General features: G+C 41.2%; 1 protein-coding gene across 1 annotated transcript in view; it reads left to right on the forward strand.

Moving 5' to 3' along the window:
• Nucleotides 1-17,453, forward strand: part of Vit (vitrin) — a 104,985-nt gene that overhangs the window by 40,754 nt on the left and 46,778 nt on the right. Inside the window, exons 4-6 of the mRNA XM_077791927.1 lie at nucleotides 5,312-5,468; nucleotides 11,056-11,189; nucleotides 16,450-16,527. Of these exons, the coding sequence (XP_077648053.1) occupies nucleotides 5,312-5,468; nucleotides 11,056-11,189; nucleotides 16,450-16,527 (369 nt within the window). The remainder of the gene's footprint in view (nucleotides 1-5,311; nucleotides 5,469-11,055; nucleotides 11,190-16,449; nucleotides 16,528-17,453) is intronic.

Here is a 17,453-nt window from a genome sequence, read left to right on the forward strand (position 1 = left end):
CGGCCCTCTCCCATACAATGAGCCCATTACATAGGGAAACTCTTTTTATTCCTCTCTGAACATTTAGGCATACATAGGTCCTTGGAAGCCCAGTAGACTTGTCAAGAAATTTCTTCCAGGGAACAGCAGTAAAGCCTGTAATCCCAGCTACTTGGGATGCTGAGACAGGAGAATTGCAAGTTTGAGGCCAGTCTTGGCAATTAGCCAGACGCTGTTTCAATAAAAAGGGCTGGGGAGGTAGCTCAGTGGCAGGTCACCCCTGGGTTCAATCCTTAATACCAAAAATACCAAAAGAGGGGGGAAGGTCCTTTCAAAAAGACTAGTGGTAATAATTGAATAATTGATGTATTGATGGTGGTGGGACTATTCATTTGTCTACTTCCCATGTAATTTGATCCTCCTAGACCTCACCCTGGACCTCTCTCCCCACTCACTCACTATGCACACAGGGGTTTTTAATGTTCTTCAAACCATTCAGTCCATTTCTACATCAAGGTTTTGCCCTGGTTCTTCCTTCTCTCAGGCCTTTTCTGACCGGCATAGTCTCATCATCCATGTGACAACAGCAGAAGATTAAGTAGAGGGACATACAGGGGCCAAATCCTGTAAGGCTGTAGACCCTCTTATGGAGTTTGGACATTAAGCTAGGAGTAATAGGTAGCCAATGAGGAGTTTTGAGCAGAAGAAAGATATAATCTGATTCCATTTTTTAAGGCACCCCCGTGGCTGTCCAATGGAGAAAGGATTGGGGCAAAGGATGGCAGGCTTGGAAGGAAGAAGCCAAGACAGAGGCTGCTGTCTTAACAGTCCAGACAGGAAATGCCCGTGACTTGGACCAAGTGAAGGTAGAGGGAAATAGCAGATTTAGAAATGAAAGAAGAGGGCTTTCCAATGGATTTGCTTTGTTCATTCATGCATTCAGCATTCTATTATATCCATTGATGGACACATCAGACAAAAATCCCCTCCCTCGTGGAGTTTATATTCTAGTGGATGCATGTAGCTGTAACTGGGACTGGGACTTTGAAAAAGTAGGTGAAAGAAAAAAGCATTCCAGGGGTGAGAAGCCAAGTCTGAAAGACAGCACGCATTTAGGAAGTAGTATTGGCAAGCCCAGAAATTGTGTGGAAGGGACTGTGGAAAGGTCTTAAGGACTTTCAGATTTTCTTAAAGGCAACCAGAAGCTATTGATAATTTTTGAGCAAAGACTTCCCATGATCAGAAATTGTTTAAGAAAAATGGAAAAGAATGTTTTGTGAAAGAAAGTCGGTATAAGGGAAGAATTAGCATGACCTGTTCAAGCATGACCTGTTCACTGGTTATCAGAACCAAGAAGGAAGACACATTCATCTTCAAATTAATAGTCATTTTTATTTCATTAAGCTAACAATTTTTGCATAATTCTCTTAAAATGGGATTTTGCACTGGTTGAATATCACAGTCCAACAAAATCAAGCTTAATATCAAAACTTTTTGTGCATAAGTGTTTCTATGTTATAATATTTCTTCCTCATTACCATCAATGAGACAAGCCTATAAAGGCTTTCTGTAATTAATAAGGAAAAACATTTCCCCAGAAGCAATTGGCTTACATTGCTGGGATCATTGAAAAGATGAATGGCAAAGTAAGAAGAATATACAGTTTGATTTTACCTGCTACATACCTGGCTTGTTATGTGTTATTTCACCTAATCATTGTTACTAACCCTGGCAGGAGACCCAACCCACAGCAGAAGCATGTGCAATATTAAAATAGTGGCTCAGATGGTACCTCTTTTCTGTTCTGAGGTGTGACCTCTGCCCAAGAACACTAAGAGATCAATGCTACTGATACCTGGACCTGTGTCTAAAGTAATCCTGCAGCTCTAGCTATCTAGTTTGCAAGTAGTTCTTCTCTTTTCCTGGTGGCTGATTCCAAAGACCTCTGGGAAGGAATCCTTGGCACATACTGAGATGCTTTTACGTGAACTCTGACATGAAAATGATAGCGACTATAAGAAGGCCAGGAAACCGTAAGGAACCATTTAAAGGAGAAGGTGAGGACACAGAGGGAGGAGCAGAGCAGACAGCCAAGCACAGGCTTCTGTGGGCACTCCCCCTGTCCTCAGTGACCACAGCCCGGGGTCTTCCTCACTGCCACCAGAAACAGCACACTCCAGAAGGAATGGAGGAAGCTTTTGTCTTGCTTTTCCCCTGTGCTCTTGGTAACAGATCTTTTTGGAACTTGCAAATAAGTTCTTACCTGAGGTTAGCCACGGGGACACAGCCTTCCTCTCTGAATGTCTGTTTGGACTTCAGTCAAAATGTCAGCCTGCTCCATTCAGGCCTGAGAATGATGCTTCTTGAGCTGCCTTGCTATTGAATTGTCCTCTCAAGGAAGTCTGGTTTTTATATTTTAGGGATAAAATCCAGAGGAGAAAAGAAAATGTAAAAAAAAAAAAAAAAAAAAAAAAAGAACCTAAACAACGAGAGAGAGAGAGAGAGAGAGAGAGAGAGAGAGAGAGAGAGAGAGAGAGAGAGAGGAAAACCCAACTTGTAAGCATTGAATAGTTCAAAAGCATTCAGAGGAAATGCAAAGACCAAGTGGAGGAATGAAAGAGTCTTTGATGGTTAAAAGAAAACAAACTACTTCACATATAACTGGGGAAACACTGTAAAGAAATGAGCCTTTTTTTAAAATATTCTTAAAGAAGAGCCGCTAGAAAGATACAAATGGTTGCTTTTTTCTGGCTGGACGTGCACTACACTTTCCAATGATTTTGGCAATTACTCTGCAAAATTTAATTAGTTCATTCTCTCCTGCTTAATTTTCTGTACAAATTTAACAAATATTTGACCTTTAACCACACTTTGCCATTGCTTGGTGTTTTTCCAAAGTACATGAGCATATGTGCTTGATTTCCTTTGTTTCAAGTTAATGAGTTCATCCACCAATTTTGCTGGTCCTGTTGGGTACAAATATAGCAAAACTTATTCAAAATATTTTCTAGGCATTGTAATTAACACACACACAAACACACACACACACACACACACAAACACACACACACCAAACAACAAATGCCCCTCCAAGGAAGGGGGGGGGGGAATTAATTAGCAGGATGCAAAATATTCCCATGTGGCATTTTCCCCTTGTCTTTTAAGCCAACTATTTCATGGAAAATCTTACCACATGTACTGTGTGCACCAGAAAGTCTTTCAACAGGTTTGGTCATTGTACATTATTCATGCAGAAGCTTCTGGATTTACACCCCTTTACTCAATCCCAAAAGATTTGGTTGGCCTGCCAGGAGACCCCAAATCTCCAAGTGTTGAATTATGTCAGAAATGTAATTCCAGGCCACAGGACTGGTTACTTCCTATTTCAAAGAACTGAGATCCAAAAGAAGTTTTTCATTTTCTTTACATCTAAAGGAGGAGATGCATTTGGGAATGCGTAAGTGATCTGTGAAGGAAAGGAGAATCGAACGTGCTCCAGTTCCACCTAGGGACCAAGCAATTAGCTGATTTGGCATTTTCAACCCCCAAAAAATTGCCTTTAAAAAATGTACTCCTAGACCCAAAACAGTAAATGCAGCCATGAATATCAGAGTTGAAAGGCACAAAAGGTATAAAGGAAATAACAGTGGTGAGGATACAACCTTTGGTAAGGAGAATGAAACCAACTGTTTTAATCACAGTTCTCCACTTCTTAATATAGACCACAAATTGCTTAAGCCTGTGATCAAATTCAGCCCCTGTTCCCAGAAGGAGTACCTTGCTGGCCTAGCCCTAAGTGGCAAAACTCCTCTGGGAGGTGTAAGAAATGAGCTGAAGTTCTAATTTCTGTTCTTTCTCTAGCCTGAAGGAAATGTAACTCAGCTCATTCAGGTACATAAGGGTTAAAAAAAAAAAAAAGCGTGTGCTTTTTGGAAACAGCTGGAACCCATTAGCAACTCTGAGACCATCTTGGTAACTCAGTTAGAGGGTGGGTGGCCTGGCAGAGCTCCTGGATCCATGCGTGTAATCACAGATTCTTAGCACTGGGAGAGGTTTTATTTCCACCTCCCACCCAATGTAGAAATCCTCTCCAACCATTCTGCTTGCAGACCTCCACCAATGGGGATTCACTGCTTCAGGAGGCAGCCCATTCCTTTAAGGACGATGCCAATTCCTAGAAAGTTCTTGGCAAAATCTGCCTCTATGGAAAGTTGACCCCTTCAGTTCTAGCTCAGCCCTCCAGTGTCGCAGCACGCAACAGTTGCACTTGCTTCCAAATTCTTCCCTTTTCATGGTTGAAATGACCTGTTTCTGGGGACCATCACAACTGGGCTTATATTGCAGAGTCTCTTCTGAAGAATGGGGCCCAGGACCGGATACATTTCCATCTTAAAGGACACCAGGATTGTCTTACCTACGGGACCTTTTACTTCAGGAGTTTTTGAGGGAAAATCTTTGTGGGGAAGATGCAACCCCATCATTTTTTAGTTATTATTAATAGAGCATGTCTTCCACCTGATCCCCCAGGCAAGCTTTCAACTCCAGAAGACTTGCTTATTGCACAGCACTAGTCTGCAAGAAGCAACGAAGCCAAAGAGAGGGAGAAAAGAGTGGATGAGCTTCCCTGGATGTTCATCAGGGGAGTTCCCAGCTTTCCACAAAGTGTTGAAGCAAATGAGAAAAGATCACTCCCATAGTGGCCTGGCACCTAAGCCTAGAGAATCCTCTAGGACCAAGGTCACTTTCATCATATCTCTCCCAGTCCAAAAACCTTCCTTGATGTCCCACATCCTACACAGAACACAAGCATTTCAACCCCCTGAATCTGATGCAGCCCCACCAATCCACTGCCCTCCCACCAGGCTTACCCCAGTCATCTCCGACCTCAAGACTTAGGTTTTCTTTGTTGGCCCTTCCTGGAATAGCTTTCCTTCCTCATGTGAGATTGTCTTACAGTTTTCTCTTTCTGAGCTAACAACACAGATTCTGAAAACCCAGTACCCTCCCACTATTGACTCAAAATTACATTTCTGGTCACTAGAAGTGGGCCTTTTCCCAGAGTTCTCTTCTTAAATTAATTAATTGTCCAAATAAGCACAGGAATAAATTTTTGCTCCTAGCAGGTTGAATGCAATGGGTGGACATTGTTGTGCATTTGGTGTGAGGAATGTTCTATTCACATCTCTGCCTTCATTATTTTGGAAGGGATGCAGGGTCAGCCCAGGTTCTGACTTCTAGAAATTAAGCAAATGAACACTTACAACCTAATGGAGTCATCTCATATATAAGGTGATACAACAGTTGTAATTTTGACCTCCTTTTCTATTCCCAGCTGTGCCTCAGATCAACTGTGATGTCAAAGCTGGAAAGATAATCAATCCTGAGTTCATTGTGAAATGTCCAGCAGGATGCCAAGACCCCAAGTACCACGTTTATGGCACTGGAATCTACGCGTCTTACTCCAGTGTGTGTGGCGCCGCTGTACACAGGTGGGTGGCTCTGAGCTACTTAATAACTAGCAATCAAGGTGCTGACAGGGAGCCAATGGTGCAGGGTTGCTGAATTTAGCAAACAAAAATATACAAATTTGAGCATCCTGCATTTTATTTGGCAACTACATCCCAAAGGGAGGACCCAGACATCATATGTGGCCCTGCATCTCCTTCCACTACACTCTGAGAAAAGACAGCTCACTTCTCTTTATACCTTAATAGGGAGGGAAGAATTCTACTCTTTTAAGTTCATGACAAGGAAACCAAAGCAAACCAAAGCCATTTTTTGTTTCTACCTGTATGTGCTGGGCAAGGAAATGAGAGGGATATGGCCAAAGAATGCTCAGAGGTTTGAAGGAAAAAATGTCAGCATGCTTCTAGTGATGGCCTGGAGACAAAGAAGTGAGAAGAAGGGTGGTGGGAGGTATCACCTGGTCAAGTGTTGGTCTGAGATCCAGGAAGGAGGACAGGAAACAGGGCATGCTTTGAACTAAGTCACTTCTCAAATGAGGAGATATGCAAAGTGACCTTTCCAAAATCTTCAGACTACTTTTTCGTAAGTTTGGGGTCAACACACAGGGGAATGCATATTTTCTTAATAACTTTGAGGATAAGGCTGGCACATATGGGCCCAGCACTTCACCTGGGCTGTCTTATTTAGTCTTCACAATTCTCCTAAGTGGTATCTACTACTATTATGCACCTCTTAAAGATGAAGACCAGTTAATAACTTTGATTAAGCCACCCTGTTTAAAGGTATGAGCTAGAGATTCAAACCCAAGTCCAGCCAGCTACAGTGCCCATGCTCCTAACGCTGTCGGCACAACTTTTGAGAGGTGACTCCCAAGTCAATGCTCAGCAACTGGATGCCGGATGAGGTCTCTGAATTCTTCAGGCTTCTGGTACCTTATTCCTTTTCTGTATTTACACATAAGCCAATGGTTTGTTCAATCATTTTCTCTGCCAGAAAGAGAGGTGACAATGTGAAATCCATTCTTTCTCATAGCATCAGTAGATGTCCTAAACTTTAGGGTAAACAGTAAGGAAAAATAAAGTTACATAAGATAAAGTTTAGGAATTACTGGTAAAATTGATCATTCATACTTCCCTTTTCCCCACTATTGCTGAGGGTTCATGAGCTAATTGGTTTTTCAATGGCAGCAGGACTATGATAACTTATTAAGTGCAAGTAGTGGAATAGTAAACAAAATGACACCAAACATTGTTTCCTAACTTCAGATTGTGAAATAAAAATTCCCTTTTGCCCCAAAGTCAATTTCATGCCAAAAATAAGTGTATATACACACATACACAAATACACATGTGCATTCCCTATGTGATTATCTGTGCCATGTGCATGCCTCCTACACATACTGATACACACACATGCTTGCTCACACACAGCTTTACGCACTCATGCAGGCCCATACAGCCCACCAACACTGTGAGCTCTCTCCTGTCTGTAGTCTGTATCGACTCTCATGTCTGTGTAGACAGTGACATCTGCTGCAGAGGCTGAGCCTGTCCCTGAGGTGGCCTGTATTTTTCCAATTGGGATCCTAGATGGTTGATGCATTGCTGACTGTGGTACCTGCTGACTCTCTCCTACCCTTCCACATTTCCTAGGAAGAACAGAGGCACAGAGTAAATTTGACCTCACCAAAGATGTCATTGTGGTTCAGTGGTAGTGCACTTGCCTAGCATGTGAGAGGTACTGGGTTTGATTCTCAGTACCACATAAAAAATAAGTAAAATAAAGGCATTACCTCCATCTATAGCTAATACATTTTTTTTAATGATAAGGAATCCAGGTGTTATGATTCTCTCCTAACTTCAATTCAGTCCTATGAGGCACTTTTAGCACTTTTAGCCAATTTTTCAAAAGAGGACATTAGTCATAGGGAAGTCAATTAAATTGCTCGTTATTTGCACACTGAAGATTAGAACTCATTTCTCCTGACTTCCAGCTCAGAGCCCAATTGACCCATTTTGATAAGAACAAGGGAGTCTCAGCATCCCTTAATGTACAAAGTGAGGACTCCAGGAGGATGTAGACTTCACAGGAGTTAGAAAAGCTTTATGAAGACAGGTGTACCCCTGGAAAGAAAACAGGAAGGGCATTCACTGGACCAGGGCTCTGCAGTCCCAGGGTGTGGGATGGACTAGAGGCTTGGTGGGAAGAATATAGCTGAAGGTGGAAGAAAAGAGCTTGAATGCTTCAGAAACAATATTGGCTGCTCAACCAACTGAATGCCATGTGGCTTCCTGGCACAATGGGAAAACTAGTTGGAAAGAGGTATTGCTATCCTTGGGAAGGGTAAAAAGGAAAAACTGGAATTTTGGTTGCTACTTTAGCTTTGTTTTTTACCAAAAGAGCAAGTCTGTTTTCAGGAGGTAGGATTTAAGACTGAGTCAAAAGTGCATTGGGGACCTACAGCCACTGTCCTGGTAGAATTCCCCACAGTCAGAACTGGAAGGTCGGAGAGAACATATATTGACTTAGAAATTCAGGTTAACTTGAATTCATATTGAATTCATATTTATATACTATATCAAGCTCATATGTTTTCTTATCAGTCATCTCCTTGTTTCCTTCAAACCAAGAAGATAATGGACATATTTGAGACATTGTAAGTCTTATCCTAAACTAACCCTGTATTAATGTGGAGCCGAGTGCTAGGGAAAAGAGATTTCTCTGAGATGGAGCAATGAAGAGGCCACCTCTATGCAGAATACTCTTCCCACTGATTTCTGGCCAAATGCCCACCCCTAGGACAGCAGCACTGTTCCTTCTCTCTGAACCAAGGCACTTACAATCAGCTCATCCCTAACCCCTGGTACCAGGGACAGGAAGCATGTGGACATCAACACCGTGTGCAGCCCCATGCGGAGCATCTGAGGAACACCAAGAAAAACTTGTTTTGCTCTGTCAGAGAATGGAGATACATATTTCCATACATTCTCCAAATTGCAACCTCTTTGAGCTCCCATCTGCCAACAAGTGGACCCACAGCCTTTTCCCAGCTGTCTCCCTCCTTCACTAGTATATCTTCTACATTGGTCTAGTCTCTCTGATTTTGAAATATCTGCACCCTCCAATTAGGAGGGAAGATGAGGCTTTTCTCTACCCTAACACGCAAATCTCATGAGAACCTATAGTTCTACATTTACAATTGTTCAAAAATCTGGGTTTCCGTCTTCCATAGCCCTCACAAGGGATGTCACAGCTACAGGGCTCCTGACTCTTATACAGGAGTGTGGGCACAGGCACATGGTTCCTCAAAAGAGCAGTCCTAGGTGTAATATAATATAAACCCAAGGGCAGAATGATTTCTCTGGAGAAAAAGAAAAGGGTAAGTGTTATTTCCCATTTTCCCCATTCATTATAAGTTAAAGAGAGCATGAGGTAATTTTTAAAAAAATCCTCATAATTTTCAAATTGAGCCAATAGTGTGCTGGAAAATGTTTTTAACAAACAACTTTTCAAAAAGAAGGCAAGGAGGGGAGAGGCCTGATTTTCCCTTTCCCACATATACCTCCTCCTACCATGATTGATTTCAAGCTACCAATGTCAAGTCAATCAGCTCTCAAAATCCTGAAATCATGACAATCCTCTCCCAAACACTGGTATAATTGGTGCCCAAAGGTCACAAATAGGCCTTCCTACACAAAGGTATAAAATTCTGTCCTTTCCATAAGAAATTTTCCAGTTCAATTGAGAGATAAAATTAATTCCAGAAATCTTTAGGAAGTACTTTAGGAGTTGTGAGAACAAGATTCTGAGGGGGCCGGGGGTGAAGGGCAATGGCAGGATCTGTAGAAGAAAGGAGATGCTGGGAATAGATGTACACCTGGAAAGCTGCTCAGGCCTGGTCAGGCAGACATGGAACCATATTTTCCAGGGGGAACAGGAGCATAATCAAAACCACGTTGAGTGGAAATGCGTGGTTGGCCAGGCAAATAGAGACCAGCCCGACTCCCCCGATTGTGGAGAGAGAGCAGGAAGTAAAGACTCTGAGGAGTGAGATGAAGTTATGCTCTTGAACCCTAAGAGGTAGCATGACCTCAAGGGACCAGTCCAGGACTGGAGTCAGTTAGACTTAGGAGTCCGTTAGGATTCAAATTCCTCTTGCAATTAACAACAAGACCTTGAGTGAATCAGTTACTCATAAAAACAGCCTCCACTCCACAACTCAGAGGTTTTCTGGGAGGACACATGGAGATGTCATATGTGACATGATTTTAAAGTAAGTGCTTCACATGTCAAGTATTATTATCACTTTCTTTCCTTCCGGGTCATTGGGAAGTTGAGTGTTGAACGTGGTTGACTCACCACAAAGGTGGGAGGGCGGGAAATGGCAACTACCACTACCAGAGCCAGGGAAAGATATCGATAGAAACAAATCCACATACTTTCTCATGCCCTGCCTCCAGTGCCATGAAGTATGGATACCCAAAGAAGCCACATTAGCTCTTTTCAATGAGCTTTTAGCTTTTGTTGATGGCCCACTTCATCTCATCTAGGAGATGACATTGTGAAAGTGCTATTTAGGAACCAAAGTGGACCCCTTGCCTAACAGAGAAGAAGAAACAAATACATAGACATGTCAGTCACTATCACATTAGGATTTAAAACCTGGAGAAATCTTAGAAATTAAAAGACACAATTTTGAGTCTTTGGGAAACACTTTTCTTTTTGCAGATCTGGGACTCGAACCCAGGTCTCATGTATTCTAAGCATGCATCCTTTCAATGAGCTACACTCCCAGTACTGGGGACTATTTTAATGTGTTTAATTTAGCTGCACATATTCCCTCCCTGTCCTGAAACGAAAAGAATAATTTACTTTTAATAACTCCACACTGGGTCACGGATGTCGCTCAATTATGGAGAACTTGCCTAGCATGCAAGAGGCCCAGGGTTCCATTCCCAACCATATAATTTTTAAAAAATACCTCTTCAAGGAATTAGAATTAAAGCAGAGCTCTAAAGCAACTCATACTTTGGAAGGAGCAAGTACAGAATGGGAATAAATCTGTTAAGAAAATTAATAATTTCATACTGCCATTTGTAATGACTGGATTCTTTCCATGATATCACAAAACAAAATTGGAATTTGTCAGGAAAGAAGTTTTACCTGAAAGAACCAATGAGAAGCTGGGTATCGTGGTGCAGCCTGTAGTCTCATCTACTCAGGAGGCTAAAGTGGGAGGATCACTTGAAACTGGACAACATAGTGAAACTGTGACTCAAAACAAACAAAAAAGAAAAATAAAGAAAAAAAAGGGAGAAAATCCATTAGGAATGAGAAATCCAGGGAAAAAAGAAATTTGAGGCATGGTGACCAATTCCTGACTGACAGATGGGGTTCTATAAGAAGGAAGAGGACACTGAACCTGACAGGTTAGGTACCAGGCTAGGTTGATGGAGGCACCCTTATTGGGGCTTGGCTGCAGGTCAGGGTAAACTTTTCCTTAACCTCACTGCTTTTGTATGTCTACATAAAGATGGAGACTGGCTTGCATGTTTGGGGATGTCAAAGAGCATTTCTGTACTTTCTTCAATTTTTTTTTTCTTTTCATAGTGGTGTGCTCGATAATTCAGGAGGAAAAATACTTGTTCAGAAAGTGGCAGGACAGTCCGGTTACAAAGGGAGTTTCTCCAATGGTGTTCAGTCCTTATCCCTACCAAGATGGAGAGAATCCTTCATCGTCTCAGGTATGGCCACATGCCGGAGAAACACTGCTAACAGTAGGCATTTGGGATGACCTCCCAGGGTGAAGTTTGCTCTTTTCAATGAGCTTTTAGCTTTTGTTGATGGCCCACTTCATCTCATAAAAATCCAAAGCACTACTTCTTCTAAGATCATGAAACGATGAATTATAATTACATGATAAATCACTACAAAGTCAAATCTGGAACTATTAAGAGCCTCAAATTGCTCATTTTAAACACATTGCTGCTATCTATAAGTACAATCAAACTTTTAATAAAGTGGATTGCATTAATAATTTATATTTTTAAACTAGTCTTTTTTTTAGGCTAATATGCCCCATATCTGGGCATTTATCTTTTACGATTTCTGGTAAATGAACAAATGGGAGCATGTGCTTAGAAAAAAAAACTGAGCCACAACTTTAGTTTCAATTTTTTAAATTTGTGTTTAAAAAATTGTTTTACTATTCAATCAGTTCTCCCTATCTAGAGCCACAGGATTTTTATAGATAATCATTTTCACTCTTCTCTCTTTCAAAAAGTTAATAACAATGATCTATAATGACCACTGTAGTGCAATTTCCCAGTGAAAGCTAACCTAGTATTCTTGGTGCTATCATGACCTGCCTTCCCACCTTTTTCTATTTTTGTGAATTTCCCCAAATCAAGCCTTTATTCTGAAAACATTCACATTAACAGAAAATTTTAAAGAGTACAATGAGTACCCATATTTCTTTCACCCAAATTCATGAATTGCTAATATTTTACCACATTTGTTCTGTCTGCCAATCTATCTATCATCTATGGATACTTTTTTCTGAACCATGCGAACAAAAGTTGCCGGCAACATGACACTTTATCCCTAAATACTTCAGTACACATCTTGTAGGAATCGTTTTCCAAAATGACAATGATACCAATACTGCAACCAGAATATAAACTTGAAATAACAATAGCATCTAATAAAAAGTTCTTATTCAAGTATCTCCAAAATATTCTTTATTATAATTTATTTTTTATTCGGATCCACAATCTGATCGAAAGTTATGCATTGCATTTGGTTGTCATGTTCAGTTAGTATCTTTAATCACCCACCACACTACCTCTTTGGTCATGAATGACATTGACATCTATGAAGTCCAGGTCAGTTGTCTAGCATGTCCTATAATCTGGATGAAAAACACTTCCAACTGCTTCCTCATGATTGAATTCAGGTTAAATATTTTGAAAAGGATAGGTCATATGGCATATCCATGGGGTCATACCACATTGGCCACATCAAGAGGCACATAGTGTTGACTTATCTAATTATTGGTGATAGTAAATTTGATTAGTTGGCTACATTCCATTTCTCTCCAGACAAATATACTCATAATTAGTAAACAATCTATAGAGTGATACTTTAAAACCACTTGGCTAACTGATTCCCAAATTAATTTAACTTGGTAGTTTTAATAGCCAGTGCTCATCCTTGCTGTAGTAAGAATTATATTAGTACAGTAGTCTCTCAATATCATGGGGACTGATTCCAGGATCCCCTGTGGATGCCAAAATCTGCAGGATGCTCAATCCCTTACATAAAATGGTATTCTATTTGCATATAACCTACACACATCCTCTCATATACTTTTTGTCATCCCTAGATTACTTATATAATACCTAATACAGTGTAAATGCCTTGTAAATAGTTATATATATATATATATATATATATATATATATATATATATATATATATATATATATTGTTTAAGGAATAATGACAAGAAAAAAGTATATACATGTTCATCACAGATATAATTCTTTTTCTAAGTATTTTCAATCTGAGGTTAGTTGAATCCACAGAATCAGGAATCCAGGGAAACAACTGTAATTGCAAAATCATAATTTTTCCTAATTCTGTCATCCTTCCACATTTATTAGCTAGTATTCTTATATAAAGAGGAGTTTTCTTCCTTCCCCCAACCTGTGCATTTTTTTTAAATGTGGACTATGGACTGGTGAATTGCTTTTTTAAATACAGTATATTATTATCACTGTCCTGATTGGTGCTCACGTTTTATGAGATTGGCCAGCAGGGGCCCCTCAGGCTTTGGACATATTCCCCATCAACGTTTGAGCACAACACAGTCTCCGATGTCGACTTAAACCTCCACTGTTTAGGACCTGAATCTCCCATTTTCTCTAAGACAGTTCAGCAGGATCTTAAACTAGATTCTAGAAAATCTCCCTGGAACTGTCATGGGACCTTCCTGAGTAGGAGCCACCTATAAAGAGGCACCTGAAGCAGAGAAATGTCTCCTAACATACTAGGTCTTCCAGCCTGGGTGGTTCTCTAGCATTGTTAGGCATCCTGTGCCCTAAACCCGACTACCCTCCAACTGTCAAGGTTGTAATACAACTAAAAACAGACCTTTGAGGATTCTTCTCAAATTGAACAATCCCTGTTCCCTGTTGCCTGCCAGGTTCTATATAACTTGGGTTCAAATTGGATAGGTTTTTTTATCAGATAGTGGAAGGGCATCAACTGCAATATTGCGTGTCTTTGCCTCATAACAGAACTCAGAGCAGACCATCTGAAAATGCTACTGTCTAGAATACAAATATGTTGAAACAGAAAGAAATATAATCTCCGCATAGGTGTTTCCAAGTAACCCCTGGCTAAATAAGAGCATTTCAACCTTAAGGGGCTCAGCTTGCAACTCAAGATTCCCACCAGAGGCTTAAAAGAAAAAAATTAATTCCATGAGAGTAAGAGATGTTTTAGGTTTTTAAAATGAAAATCAATCTGCTGAGATTATTCCCTATAAATTTCAACTTCCATCTCCCCTCATTCCTCCTAGTGACATTTAACCGAAAGTACTTTTCGCCAACGACAATAAACATCTGTGCTTCTGCGGTGGCTAGGAAGCCTCTCGAATGGATGAGTTACGGAGTGCACTGCGGCAGAAGGCTGCAGCCAAGGAACGCCCCGTTATTCAGAGGTTCATGGCCAACGAGTTTAACTGGATCATGTCAGAATCCTTATGACCTTTCTCTAGGTTTTTATTTCTAATTTTTACAGGTCACTGTGCTCCTATAATTAATTTGCTTTGGGAAACCGGGTTTGAGGGGCATGAGCATTTTTGGTCAGCATGATCTTTGGACAGTCCTGGGATTCTAAAAGTCAGTGAAGGACCCCCAATTGTTTTTGATCCACATTTCAGAAAACTCAGCTCACGCTCTTTTTCCTTCTGAATAGAAACAGAAACATTAGGTTTTGTTGGTGAGAAGAATAATGAATGCAGGGAGATGATGTGTCTGATCACTTTCTGTTAATAAAAATGTGGCCCACAGCCTGTGGGGCCCTTATGGGTTCTGAAATGGCCCCAATTAGTATCTATTGGGAGCATACTTGGACCCAGGTGGAGAACTTGGAAATGCCACATTGTACTCCCCAGGTGATTTTAATGAGATGAAGTGACTACAGCCAATAACCCCAAATGTATTGCCTCATCTTGCCTTTGAGTGGCACTTATAGGTTACACCAGAATGAGTTTTTGCATCTTTATAGATATGTACATGATATATATATTTTTCAATATACATTAAATATACTGTTTTAGTCAACTTTTTCATCTCTGTGACCAAAAGACTTGATGAGAACAACACAGAGGAGGGAAAGTCTATTTGAGGCTCATGGTTTCAGAGGTCCCAGTCCATAGATGGCTGACTCCATAGCTCTGGGCCCAAAGTGAGGCAGAACAACATGGTAGAAGGGTATGACGGAGAATAGCAACTCAGAACATGGAAAACAGGAAAGAGCTCTCCTCACCAGGGACAAACTGTAAACCTCAAAGGCATGCCACCAGTGACCTGCATCCTCCAGCCACACCTACCTGCCTACAGGTGATTCACTAGTTAATCCATAACAGAGGATTAATTCACCAATTAGGTTAAAGCTCTTAGGACCCAATCATTTCACCTCTGAAAATTCTTGCATTGTCTCACCCATGAGCTTTTTTTTTTTTTCTTACAGCTTTGTGTTGTTAAGTAGTGGCCATACCATTACTCATATTTTCTGAATGTAAAAACAAGAGTCTTGGAAGCTGCTACAGCTTAATTAAAGGAAAACTGAAACAGAAGCCTAGAGCCTAGATTTTCTTTCTGACTCCCAGGCCCAGGCACTTCCTAAAACCCTACAATCTCTTGAGCCAATAGGATATTTGGCAAGATTTAGTCCCACCCGCCAGGATTTTTGTGCCTTACCATGTCTTCTACAACCTTCATCCTCTAATAAAAGAATTCCCTCAGGTCGAGAGCCACAATGCATCCATTATTCCATGTAAATAACGGATCACAATGGACACCCACCTCCTGGGGTGTATGAATCCTCACAGAGGCCTGGGCGGCATTCCTCAGCCTCAGGAATAAGGACTCCGGGAGCCCTGACATGCCAGACACTGCCTGAGGCCCTGGGAATTCAAGAGCTACCAACTCAGACAAATTATTTGCCTTTGGGGGGCTTACTGCATTCCACCAGCACTCTCAGTTTAATTGCAGAACAAAGCTCCCTTGGAATTTCAGGCAGCTCCTCTTCGCGGTCAGAAGACTTTTGCAGGAAGCAGCCTTCTCAGGCAATTTGCATCCTGCCAAGCTTAGTGCTGCTTACCCGGTGGATCACCTAATGTCTTTTCCTTTTTATGCTTCCATTGTTTCCCTGTTAGACAGTACCATCCACACCCTCTCTGGGCATCTAAAGTCTCTCCCTGGGTGGCAACACTTGGTTATTTTCAAGGCTGATCTATATTTACCTACTTTCAGTTTTCTCTACCACCATAAAGTATGAATGGATCAGCGCAGTCTGAGAATGAGAGATGGCCATGCACGTATACCCTGTGGGGGACCCGAGAGCCCTTGCACCTGGGAGGAGAGAATGTGCAGCATTTCATGTCCATCTGCTGTCATAATTAAGCATTCAAAGCCACATGCATGAAACCTTAACTTACAGGTCACATCATCATGAGTGAAATAAGGGTTGCTACTGCTAAACGACTGAGTTATGGAGATTTTATTGCTTCCGTTCTAACATTAATAAAACACAGGGCATACAAGAAAACAAAATGCCACTTGGCTTTCTTATTGTAATCAACAAGTCAGTACAAAGGAGACTGCTTTTATTGAACTCGAGATAAATTGGAAGGAGGAAATCAACTTACCGGTATAGAATCATCTAAAATCTCCAGCTCTAGAAATAAATCTTTTTTTTTTTTTTTTTTTGCAGAAAGTAAACCCCAAAAGGGTGTAACCTACCCATCAACTCTTACGTATTCATCATCCAAAAGCCCAGATGCCAAAGCAGGCAAGTGTTCGTTTGTGATTTAATCTAAACTTTCTGAGTTCGTAAACATAAGCAATATTGTGTTTTAGGAGATGGTGTCGAAATTAACATCTTAACTGGTCATGCCACACTGACTCTGGTGATATTTTACCCGATGCCAGAAGCATGGCACGGACATCAATGGGAGCAGACATCTGGGACTGAGGAGTGAAGGTTTAATTTTTTTTGTTTTCACAATTTGAGATTGTCCCTGCGTTTGTGCCATTTTCATTTGGAGTGACTGCTGCCTTGAATTTCACTGCATTGCTGCTTTAGAAGATGACATGACATTCTGCCTGGAAATGTTCCCTGGCAACTAAAAGGAGAAAAGCCAGATTTACTTAGTATGAAATGAAGGGAGGAAGCAAAGAGAACGAGGCGGCTTCTGTGATAACAGCGAGCAGCTAATCTGAACAACCCCAGCCAAAATACATTGTCTACAGGACTGTGCCCACCCGGCTTCCATGGGAACAGCAAGACAAGGACAGGTAGACCTCAGGCCAAGGAATTCCTCTGTCCGTATTTCAGTGTTTAATCAAGAACTCATGTGCACGATCGTGGTCTGGGACCTGCCTTCTGGTGGGATTTGGTGTTTGCTCCCAGCAGCTTACAGGATGAGCTGATGTAGCTGAGGTTCTAGTCACGGATGTGGAGTGAACAGGTTTAAGAATGGCAGTGGAAGCTAGCATCTACTGAGCACTGGCTGTATGCCAGGCACTGTTCCAAGACCTTTACCTGATTGTTGCCTTTAATCAACCCCAGACTACCATCTGCATGTACTATTCTTAGCCCTAATGTACAGTTTGAGAAAAATGCAGCACAGAGATGTTAAGAGATCTCCTTTTGCCAAACAGCTAGAAAGTAGCAGAGATGAGAGTTCAACCCAGACAGTCTGGCTCCAAAAACTC

Source organism: Urocitellus parryii, chromosome 12 (genome assembly GCF_045843805.1).
Source record: "Urocitellus parryii isolate mUroPar1 chromosome 12, mUroPar1.hap1, whole genome shotgun sequence".
In the NCBI taxonomy this organism is placed as follows: domain Eukaryota; kingdom Metazoa; phylum Chordata; class Mammalia; order Rodentia; family Sciuridae; genus Urocitellus; species Urocitellus parryii.